This window comes from Thalassophryne amazonica, chromosome 19 (assembly GCF_902500255.1).
Source record: "Thalassophryne amazonica chromosome 19, fThaAma1.1, whole genome shotgun sequence".
Taxonomy (NCBI): Eukaryota; Metazoa; Chordata; class Actinopteri; order Batrachoidiformes; family Batrachoididae; genus Thalassophryne; species Thalassophryne amazonica.
In genome coordinates, this window is record NC_047121.1 from 4,095,666 (window position 1) to 4,108,212 (window position 12,547).

Genomic DNA, 12,547 nt, shown 5'->3' on the forward strand with positions numbered 1-12,547 from the left:
TTCCCACTGTCGCCAAGTGTTTGCTCACAGGGGGTCGTTTTGACCGTTGGGGTTTTTCTGTAATTATTGTATGGCTTTGCCTTACAATATAAAGCACCTTGGGGCAACTGTTTGTTGTGATTTGGCGCTATATAAATAAAATAAATTAGATTTTGATTTGATTTGATTATTCTGGGTGAGAAGATTATAAACAGACACGCAGAACACAATGTGCGGCTCTCCCTTCGCTCACTGCCTCCGGAGGTACGGATGCGGGACCCGCAAAGAATCCAAGTCCTCTCTCGGTGGTCACGGAGCTCTGCGGCTGAGATCAACATCCGGATCAAAACAGTGAGGGTAGTCTCTGGACCTGTTGCCAGATTTGGCACAATTCCGCACAGCAGACAGGAGGACAGCTGTGTGAGTGGCCCGCTGCGGCATTTACTGAGCCCACAGAAAGTGCATCGGAGGCAGTGAGAGCAATCGCAGTGATGCCGACCAGTGCCGCGAACGGCCCGCCTGATAAGGACGCAGAACACAATGCGCCATTAAAAAAAAAGCATGCAAAATTGCTTTAAAAAAATCCGCGAAAGGTGAACCGCGTTATAGCGAGGGACCAATGTACTGAAAATGAATGAATAAAAATCACAGAAGATGAACCAGATTTTTTTGACAAAATGTATTAATTGTCTCTCAGTGCTAATGCTATACCATATGATAGGAATACAATGAGGCAACAACAGGTGACTGTCGAGTGTCGACTCAGCCTTCTCATTGGATGGGGTGGGCCTTGCTGACAAGTGGGCGGGCCCAGGCCCATCCAGACCCACCCTTGGCTACGCGTAAGCTTTCAGACATTATTGGCATGAATGTCTTTCCATACCTCTGAGCTGATTCTTACAGCTGCTGTGCTTCACTTCAGGAATTTGGAAAGAAATACTGCACGTTTCATTTTGGGAGGACAAAACGTTTTAGTCGATTATAGTTTCTTGTCTGTATTACAACATTTGGAAAGAGGTGTCATTTTATTTAAAGCGGCAATTCATTTTGAAGTTATTCCGACCGGACTCTGTCTCAGCAGAGAGCCGCGCAGTGTTTCGAGCTGTGTGAACGGAACGGAGGACGATTCTCGTTTCTTGACTGCAACAAGACAAGAGGCCCAGTTAGTGACTTACACCATACAAAAGTGACTCATGACATTTTAATGGCTTTGAGAGGGGTTAAGAAGACTTACCGCTTCTGAAGAGCAGCGAATCAAAGAACCACGAGTCATTGAATCGAAGCATTGCTTCAATGGTTCACTGCTTCAAAGTGGAGTCACACTGCAGAAATGGTTGATTACAGAGTCGCTGCAGACCAAACCCTGAATATCCGACTTTATTTGTACGTCCGTATGACTCTGAAACTTGTAAAAATCCGTATAATTTACGGACTATAGGTTGACATGAAAACCAAAGCTGTGTTCACCGCGGGGACACTTTCGGCACTATTCGGGATTATTCAAGTTTTTTTTTTTTTTACCGATGACGAACGATGCCTAAAAAATTTGACCGATGAAACTGCATCGGTCCAAACCAGTCTGGATCCGGGCCTTATATGGTATGCTCCCCCACCTTCTGACATATATGTGTGTACTTGAAACATGCTATGTCAGTCTTATGTGCAAAACCATGTCAGAATAGTATCTTTGTTTCTGCAAGTTTGTATTTTTAGCAGCATTGACTTGTTTCCAACACCTGTTTCTTGTTTGTCACATTCAGAATTTTCTGGGACTGCATTTGCCCAGATTTGAAACCAGAAATCGTTGCCTCTAGGGACTAGTGTCTACACATAAGTATCAATGGACCATATGCTAATTTACTAAATTCTGAAAGTTAGAAAAGGAAATCAGAAAAGCTATCTGGGACCTCAGAAAGCCCATCTGCAATTATTGCTTGATCTCCAAAATCAGTCTATACAAGCGAAATTATGTTCAGTATGAGTGTTGTCATTAGTGCCACTTCAAAAATTAAATTCATGATAAGTAATTTATCCTAAACTTATGATCTGTTGTTTGTTCAAACTTATGCAAAAACAAATCTTGAGAAAAAAAATACAGTATGCGATAGTTAATAATTATTAAGAGCCTGTTCTTTCATATTTATGAATACATTTTACCATATTGCAGTTGTTGTTTTTTAATGAGAACTCAGCCTATCATTCTTTCTGAGTTCTACACATGTGGTGATACCTTATTTACACCAGGATGTTAATAAAATCAATGCTGGCTATTCTCAGAATAAAGTACTTATATCCACAGTTTCAAATTGCATAAGTCAAATGGTGTCCACTTTATGGTCTTCTCAAAACATTAAAATTACTGTTCTGGATGCTCAGAATACATCTGAGATTATCTACAAACCATTGGCTTCTGGGGGCCTAAAGTGGCCCCCAGACCCCCGGCCTGTGGACTTCGGCCCTGCGGGCCTCGCACTTTGTCCCCCTCAGTTTCTAGTTCTAAATTGTGCCCTTGTCAGTCTGTTGCTGAAGGTGCTTTGACAGGATCAGTGTGGTATGCAGATGGTGGGAGGTGTTGCCAAGGATGCTGCACAGTTTCCTCAACATCCTCTGACACCTCCATCACAGACTCCAGCTAGCTGCCTTAAAACTAATGAGCAACTAACTAAGCAAAAATTAATGAATTTTCGTGACATTTTTCTCATCGCTTTTGCATCTTACCTGTGAAGGCGTCATCAGAGTGTGTTGGTAGTAGTCACATGACAATACCGTCGGTTTGAGAGTTTGCAGCACGAGAGTTGTGCACAAGGCGGAACAGACTTGGCACTAAGCGTGTGAGTTATTTGTGATTTATTCTTTGTAACAAAATCAGACATTTTAGTGAAATGTATGGAGGCGTGAGCGTTTGGACAAACTGTTGCTCGTGCATCCGCCCACCTTCTCTTTAGGCTGAATATTGCACGTATGCTTAGGGCGTTCTGACGGGTTTATATGTCTGTACTAAAGGAGGTGGTGGATGCAGCAGTGGTTCTTCCACAAGCAGATCTTTGTAGTTAAAGTCATTAATGTTACAGAAATCAAGGGGCAAACAGTCTTTATATAGTAATTTATTAATTTTGGTGAATGTCATCGGGGCAATTTACATCTTTTACCAGTGCCAGAGTACAATACTTTATAATTACAACATGTACAGGTTCAGTTTGCCTTTTTACATCAAACAATGGAGATGAGCTCTGAAAGAAACAGTATTAATGCTGTAACACACAAAGTGAAACAAATCACACTCCATCAGGACACATTTAGTTTGCTCACTGACGCCACCTCCTGGACTGTATGTGTCTGACTCTGTGAGCATCACGACAAGAAGTGACAACCTGCCAACGTACAGCCAGTGGCCCAGCAGTGAATGATTGACAGGTTTACTGAACACAAGCAAAGCATCAAAAAACGGACACATACCGTCATCAGTCACCAAAATTCCCACAATGCTGCACTCCGGGACTCCTTTATGACACGTAATGCAACAGTCCTACTGCACAAAGCAGGCTTTAAACGCAGACACGTGTTAACACCGTGTGTGTGAAAATGTGTGCACACTTTAGTTCATCTGCCTGAGACTCAGCAGAGTCCCAGGATTCATTCACGTGTGGCCTCAGAGCAGTTTGTATTCATCAGGTTGGCTCTGGCTGATTTGTATTTGACACTCATCCTTTAATAGAAAAGATAAAATATGCAAATTTAGGAAAGCTGAGTGCTTCGAGATAGCAACTTGAAGGTTAAGATTGATTCAGCAGTATTCACTTAAAAAAGGGGGTCTGCACACACAAAAAGAAAAAGAAGAAAAAAGAAACTAAACAAGAAATAAATTTTAAAAAAGGTTCCTGCAAAAGCTCATGTTCTCCGTCTCGTTGAGCAGGATGATGTGAAGAAGCGATTCAGTGCCAATCAGGGAAATACGCAATAAAAGAAACGCTGAGTATCACGTATCTGCACACTTGTTGTCATCACATGTGTCAAATAATAGTTCTTTATTTTTTTCCCACCTTTAAATCGAGCTTGCAGCAGATTCGATCATTTTCGGGATTGTTGTCGTTTTTTTTTTCGATATTACGAATCACACATTTGTGTTTGGATTTTAACAAGCACGTCCATTAATAATTTATAGTCACTTCCAAATAAATAAACAAATGAATAAATAAACAAGCAGGCAAACAAACATCAACAAACACATTTTTTTTGTTTTGTTTTGTTTTTCAAGTATAAATGGTGATCTGGTGTCCAATTCTGATACTCTTGAAAAATAAGCTGATAAAAGTTATTTATCACATTGTTGTCTTCAAAGGGATAAAATACAGCGTTTGGGGGGGGGGGGGGGCAGAGCTGATACGAGTATACATCTACTCAAGTCAAACTGGTCAAGAAAGTTTTGAAATGTAAAATCTTAAGTTTGACAAAATACAGAGATTTAAATCCACTTCATGCGTCGTCCTTTCAGAGCACCGACACGCGTCACGTGACGTCCACGTGCTCGTTCCGGGCCGGCAAGACGAGAAAGCTCTCACCGTGTCTTTGCCAAAGTCTCTGCAGCCACAGTCCCTCCAGTGTAGAAAAAATACATTTTTTTAAAAGTCTCTTCACACACAGTGTTTTGACCTTCAAAGCTTTTCGTCTGCTGTGATGTGATTTAACTCCCACTGAGGACTTTTAACACCGCTGAGGTTCTCGTGGGGACAAAGCACGACGGACACGTCCAGGATCTGGTGTGATGGAGGACCCCCCCACAGAAAACATAAACGGGGCGGACGGGGGGCGGACAGGGGGCGGACGGGGGGCGGTGTAAAACGGTTCTGACACAGTGTTTGTGCTGTGTGTTGTGAACACACACTTCTCAAAGACACAGCCTGGAAAAACAAACAAACACATAAGATAGCGGCACGGACGTTTGGGCTAAAGCACGGTGGCATTGTGACCCTCCATCCGAGGCAACCTGGGGTCCTGCACTGTCCCCATGGTAACCAGCAGTGGACGGTTGTCCTCAGATAGACCCACTCGCCCCAGAGATGCAGAGGTGGGAAGGGAGACGCCCCTCTGGTGGGTGACTGCGGCGGACACGGTGGCGCCCGGCTGTGGTTGAGAAGGTGGCGCTGTAGGGGGGGTGGGGCTGGCATGGCCGGCCTCCACCGGCAGGCTTTGCTCCTGGTAGCCGTAGCCGATGTTCCCACAGGGAAAGCGTCGCAGTCTGTAGAGGGGCAACGGGGGCAAGGCAGCTGAATCTAAGAGCAGTGGTGACGGGGCGGCAGGAGGGGACGGGGGGGGTAACAGGGGTCTGCACAGGCCCTGCTGCTGATGGAACAGCTGGAGCTGGTGCTGCTGCTGCTGGAGCTGGAACTGCTTGTGAGGGTGCTGAAGGCCCAGTGTTCCTGCCATCTCTGCCACAGTTCGCCCCACATGCTCCTGCCCCTCCCCAGGCACCCTGCCACTGCTGGCCCCCACTCCACCCACCCCTGCCTTTCTCTGCTGCTGCTTCCTCTGCTGCTGCTGATGCAGGAACCAGGAGCCATATGTGGGGTTCCAGAGGCTGGTTGTCTTTCCATTATGGCTCTCCTTTTCTGGGGGGTGGTTCTGGGTGAATGCCAGGTTTACGTGGCCCCCCTCCTGACTAGGCTGGGTGGAGACTTGTGATGCCTTGGCAGTGAGCGTTGAGGTTGTTGTGGCAGTGACTGCGCTGGTGGTCGTCACGGCCGCTGAGGTCTGTGCGTGTGGCTGCTGGTGGAGGTGTGTCTGGACCTGAGCCGACGTCTGTGCTTTGGCTTCTGATGGTGTGCTCATGGGGACGACGTGCTGCCCACCTCGTTGGCTCTCTTCTGCAGGATAGGACGGGGGAGGCTGCGGCACCTCCCCATCTGGCACCTGAGCGTTCACCAGCAGGGTTGAGGTTGACTGATCATCTGAGCGCATGGGTACAGGTTCCTCTTCTTCCTGGATAGGCCCATACTCTATAGGCAGGGCCATGGTCACCACATCAGGGTCCTAAAAAAGGGCGGAACATCAACCGATCAGCACTGCATGCTCAGAGGGGTTTGTGTGATTATTCTGGAGTCCTGCAGCAGGATCTGCTCAGCTACCTGTAAGCAGTATTCAATCCTCTCCAGGATAGTCGAGAAGTTTGGTCTGTCGTCAGGCTGGTGCTGCCAGCTCTGAGTCATGATACGGTACCTGAAAATACACAAAGTACACTTTTCTCACAATGGTTCCCAGAGCTTAGCTCAAGATTGAGTTAAGACTTTAGGCTTTTTTTAATAAAATGAAATTTAAGATCAACATCACAATAAGCTAAGTGATGGCCAAGTGCTGCAGGAAGACCTGGTAGCAGTGCCTGGTGCTGGTGTCCGAGGAGAAGGTGGAGGTGTAGTGGAGACAAATGCAGAACCAGAACAGAACTGGGGCAAAGCTGGCATCTGTCGGCGCACTGATTTGGCATTCCTGTGTTTCTCACCTGGCGTGTGGGATGCAGCTGCCTAAGATTCCCATCGTGCTGAGTTTGGAGGAATTATTGCATAAAACCCACTGAGACTCGAACACATTCCCTGGTACTGGTTTAAGCCACGCTGCATAATCATTCTTGAAAAGTCAGTTTTCATGAATTTCCCCATGTTGTCAGGTTACGCCAAGCTAATTAAAAGTGTGTTTTTTTTAAGAGCGTCCTGGCAAAAAACAAAGGAGATTATTTGGTTCTGTTGTCTTGATTTGTGTAGCATTGCGAGCAGCTTTCACCGAATTATTAAAAAATATAACGCAATGCTAAAATACCCTAGACCGTACAAACATGTTGTACATTATGTAACTCCATAGAAAGTTAGCTTTGAGTTAGCGGAAGTTAGCATGCACGCTGACATTCCCGAAATGTCTTATAAATCACTCCAGAGGTGTTATTAGGTTCCAAAAACAGCATTTTCATTTTTAGAAATGTTTATTTCTTGCTAGCTTTTACAGAATATATGGGAAAGGTGTTATTTCTAGCCAAAAAGGAGGCAAAGTTAGCAGCTACCGACACCAGGAAGTGATGTCACCATGCTAATGTCTGCGGGATCATACCATAAAAATAGGAACAGAATGTAACTTTTTACCCTTTTAAAATAGGTCAAACTTGTCCAAGGTCTGTGCCCCAAGAATGTTTGAATTTAAAGTGTCTGGCAGTAACAGGACTGGACTTATACTGTGGACGGATGGACAGACGGGCAAAAAGCCTTCGCAATACCCAATGGCCATATTTGATAGCCTCAGGTAAAACATTATATCGCCATTTATTTGGATTTTTAGTCATTGCAATGTCAGAAGAAAACGTCAATAAAATCTTTCCTGTGTCTTGGCATTTTAAAGACTTTTGAAATACTGGTTTGACATTTTAATACCAATTAAGACCTTATTTTTAGATGAATGATTTCAGTGTCTGTTCAGACTCCTTCAGGATCTGCAGGAACCCCGTCTCACGTCCTTGGAAGATCTACAGCAGTGATGTTATTTTTCATTTTGTCAGTGACCCCCTTGATTAGATGGCAGGAGTTATTTTGCTAAGGATGAAAACCTGCACGCTCTTGGTCCTTTATGCAACCACTTTGAGATGATTGATGTTTTCCAGACAAGCTATTTTCTTTTACTATGAACTAAAAAGCCTGATGGACGTGTCAACAAAAAGCAGTCCTCATTTTCATCACTCCAGATGGGAGTGTGAGGGATTATGGTAAATGGCAGCGCACACAAGGGGAGGATCCAGCAACAAGTACAGTGCATCTGGATACGTGGACGCGCGGCGCTGATTGCAGCCTTGACTGCTGCCCCTTGCTGTGAGGCTCCTTTGAAACAGCGGATTAATAGAACAACACGCACAGGTAAGAGCAAAAGCACACCTTCACAAAGAAAATGTGAGGCGGATTGCAAAATCAAATCAAATCAATTTTATTTATATAGCGCCAAATCACAACAAACAGTCGCCCCAAGGTGCTTTATATTGTAAGGCAAAAGCCATAATTACAGAAAAACCCCAACGGTCAAAACGACCCCCTATGAGCAAGCACTTGGCGACAGTGGGAAGGAAAAACTCCCTTTTAACAGGAAGAAACTGAGCAGAAAATGAGCAGTGATTTATGTGTACGAGGAGACAACGCTCACATGGCTGATCCAATCCAATCCACTTTATGTATATAGCACATTTAAACAACAGAACAGTTTCCAAAGTGCTGCACATAAAAATGATTATACAACTATACAAAACAATAAACCCACTCAGATACTAATAAATAAATAAACATAAAAACAATAAATAAATAAAATACTAGGCCAAAGACAACAGAGGACCATACAACTCATGCAGAGCTAAAAGCCAGAGAATAAAAGTGGGTCTTCAGACGAGACTTAAAACACTCCACTGTGGGGGCTGTTTGAACGTGGAGAGGCAGAGCGTTCCAGAATCTGGGCCCAGCCACAGAGAAGGCCCTGTCCCCCCTGGTCTTAAGTCTCGTCCTAGGCACCACAAGCTGGAGCTGGTCCTCAGACGTCAAAGCACGCGCTGGGGAGTAAATTTGGAGGAGGTCTAAAATATATTGTGGGGCCAGTCCATTTAAAACTTTAAAAACAAATAATAAAATTTTAAAATCAATTCTAAAATTAACAGGGAGCCAGTGCAAAGACGCAAGAATAGGTGTAATATGTTCATGGTTTTTGCTCCCAGTTAAGAGGCGTGCAGCAGCGTTCTGGACTAACTGCAATCTGTGAAGTGTATTTTGATTAATTCCATAAAAAAGTGAATTGCAGTAGTCCAGGCATGAAGAAATAAAAGCATGCATGACGCATTTCAAGTCAGAAAAGGATAAAATTGATTTAATTTTGGTTAAAAGACGAAGCTGATAAAAGCTGGATTTAACAACTGCCTTGACCTGCCTGTCCAGTTTAAGATCAATCAATCAATCAATCAATTTTTTTTTATATAGCGCCAAATCACAACAAACAGTTGCCCCAAGGCGCTTTATATTGTAAGGCAAGGCTATACAATAATTATGTAAAACCCCAACGGTCAAAACGACCCCCTGTGAGCAAGCACTTGGCTACAGTGGGAAGGAAAAACTCCCTTTTAACAGGAAGAAACCTCCAGCAGAACCAGGCTCAGGGAGGGGCAGTCTTCTGCTGGGACTGGTTTGGGCTGAGGGAGAGAACCAGGAAAAAGACATGCTGTGGAGGGGAGCAGAGATCGATCACTAATGATTAAATGCAGAGTGGTGCATACAGAGCAAAAAGAGAAAGAAACAGTGCATCATGGGAACCCCCCAGCAGTCTACGTCTATAGCAGCATAACTAAGGGATGGTTCAGGGTCACCTGATCCAGCCCTAACTATAAGCTTTAGCAAAAAGGAAAGTTTTAAGCCTAATCTTAAAAGTAGAGAGGGTGTCTGTCTCCCTGATCTGAATTGGGAGCTGGTTCCACAGGAGAGGAGCCTGAAAGCTGAAGGCTCTGCCTCCCATTCTACTCTTACAAACCCTAGGAACTACAAGTAAGCCTGCAGTCTGAGAGCGAAGCGCTCTATTGGGGTGATATGGTACTACGAGGTCCCTAAGATAAGATGGGACCTGATTATTCAAAACCTTATAAGTAAGAAGAAGAATTTTAAATTCTATTCTAGAATTAACAGGAAGCCAATGAAGAGAGGCCAATATGGGTGAGATATGCTCTCTCCTTCTAGTCCCCGTCAGTACTCTAGCTGCAGCATTTTGAATTAACTGAAGGCTTTTTAGGGAACTTTTAGGACAACCTGATAATAATGAATTACAATAGTCCAGCCTAGAGGAAATAAATGCATGAATTAGTTTTTCAGCATCACTCTGAGACAAGACCTTTCTGATTTTAGAGATATTGCGTAAATGCAAAAAAGCAGTCCTACATATTTGTTTAATATGCGCTTTGAATGACATATCCTGATCAAAAATGACTCCAAGATTTCTCACAGTATTACTAGAGGTCAGGGTAATGCCATCCACAGTAAGGATCTGGTTAGACACCATGTTTCTAAGATTTGTGGGGCCAAGTACAATAACTTCAGTTTTATCTGAGTTTAAAAGCAGGAAATTAGAGGTCATCCATGTCTTTATGTCTGTAAGACAATCCTGCAGTTTAGCTAATTGGTGTGTGTCCTCTGGCTTCATGGATAGATAAAGCTGGGTATCATCTGCGTAACAATGAAAATTTAAGCAATACCGTCTAATACTGCCTAAGGGACTGCATGTATAAAGTGAATAAAATTGGTCCTAGCACAGAACCTTGTGGAACTCCATGATTAACTTTAGTCTGTGAAGAAGATTCCCCATTTACATGAACAAATTGTAATCTATTAGACAAATATGATTCAAACCACCGCAGCACAGTGCCTTTAATACCTATGGCATGCTCTAATCTCTGTAATAAAATTTTATGGTCAACAGTATCAAAAGCAGCACTGAGGTCTAACAGAACAAGCACAGAGATGAGTCCACTGTCCAAGGCCATAAGAAGATCATTTGTAACCTTCACTAATGCTGTTTCTGTACTATGATGAATTCTAAAACCTGACTGAAACTCTTCAAATAGACCATTCCTCTGCAGATGATCAGTTAGCTGTTTTACAACTACCCTTTCAAGAAGTTTTGAGAGAAAAGGAAGGTTGGAGATTGGCCTATAATTAGCTAAGATAGCTGGGTCAAGTGATGGCTTTTTAAGTAATGGTTTAATTACTGCCACCTTAAAAGCCTGTGGTACATAGCCAACTAACAAAGATAGATTGATCATATTTAAGATCGAAGCATTAAATAATGGTAGGGCTTCCTTGAGCAGCCTGGTAGGAATGGGGTCTAATAAACATGTTGATGGTTTGGATGAAGTAACTAATGAAAATAACTCAGACAGAACAATCGGAGAGAAAGAGTCTAACCAAATACCGGCATCACTGAAAGCAGCCAAAGATAACGATACGTCTTTGGGATGGTTATGAGTACTTTTTTCTCTAATAGTTAAAATTTTGTTAGCAAAGAAAGTCATGAAGTCATTACTAGTTAAAGTTAATGGAATACTCAGCTCAATAGAGCTCTGGCTACAGTGCTGAAAAGAAACCTGGGGTTGTTCTTATTTTCTTCAATTAGTGATGAGTAGAAAGATGTCCTAGCTTTACGGAGGGCTTTTTTATAGAGCAACAGACTCTTTTTCCAGGCTAAGTGAAGATCTTCTAAATTAGTGAGACGCCATTTCCTCGCCAACTTACGGGTTATCTGCTTTAAGCTACGAGTTTGTGAGTTATACCACGGAGTCAGGCACTTCTGATTTAAAGCTCTCTTTTTTAGAGGAGCTACAGCATCCAAAGTTGTCTTCAATGAGGATGTAAAACTATTGACGAGATACTCTATCTCACTTACAGAGTTTAGGTAGCTACTCTGCACTGTGTTGGTATATGGCATTAGAGAACATAAAGAAGGAATCATATCCTTAAACCTTGTTACAGCGCTTTCTGAAAGACTTCTAGTGTAATGAAACTTATTCCCCACTGCTGGGTAGTCCATCAGAGTAAATGTAAATGTTATTAAGAAATGATCAGACAGAAGGGAGTTTTCAGGGAATACTGTTAAGTCTTCTATTTCCATACCATAAGTCAGAACAAGATCTAAGATATGATTAAAGTGGTGGGTGGACTCATTTACTTTTGAGCAAAGCCAATAGAGTCTAATAATAGATTAAATGCAGTGTTGAGGCTGTCATTCTCAGCATCTGTGTGGATGTTAAAATCGCCCACTATAATTATCTTATCTGAGCTAAGCACTAAGTCAGACAAAAGGTCTGAAAATTCACAGAGAAACTCACAGTAACGACCAGGTGGACGATAGATAATAACAAATAAAACTGGTTTTTGGGACTTCCAATTTGGATGGACAAGACTAAGAGTCAAGCTTTCAAATGAATTAAAGCTCTGTCTGGGTTTTTGATTAATTAATAAGCTGGAATGGAAGATTGCTGCTAATCCTCCGCCCCGGCCCGTGCTACGAGCATTCTGACAGTTAGTGTGACTCGGGGGTGTTGACTCATTTAAACTAACATATTCATCCTGCTGTAACCAGGTTTCTGTAAGGCAGAATAAATCAATATGTTGATCAATTATTATATCATTTACCAACAGGGACTTAGAAGAGAGAGACCTAATGTTTAATAGACCACATTTAACTGTTTTAGTCTGTGGTGCAGTTGAAGGTGCTATATTATTTTTTCTTTTTGAATTTTATGCTTAAATAGATTTTTGCTGGTTATTGGTAGTCTGGGAGCAGGCACCGTCTCTACGGGGATGGGGTAATGAGGGGATGGCAGGGGGAGAGAAGCTGCAGAGAGGTGTGTAAGACTACAACTCTGCTTCCTGGTCCCAACCCTGGCTAGTCACGGTTTGGAGGATTTAAGAAAATTGGCCAGATTTCTAGAAATGAGAGCTGCTCCATCCAAAGTGGGATGGATGCTGTCTCTCCTAACAAGACCAGGTTTTCCCCAGAAGCTTTGCCAATTATCTATGAA

At 43.1% G+C, this 12,547-nt stretch overlaps 1 protein-coding gene across 1 annotated transcript in view; it reads right to left on the reverse strand.

Annotated features, from left to right (window-relative positions):
• Positions 1-4,920: 4,920 nt before the first annotated feature.
• alk (ALK receptor tyrosine kinase) overlaps positions 4,921-12,547 on the reverse strand; it is a 1,475,036-nt gene continuing 1,467,409 nt past the window's right edge. Inside the window, 2 exon segments of the mRNA XM_034159972.1 lie at positions 4,921-6,006; positions 6,102-6,192. Coding sequence (XP_034015863.1) covers positions 4,924-6,006; positions 6,102-6,192 — 1,174 coding nt within the window. The 3' untranslated portion in view covers positions 4,921-4,923.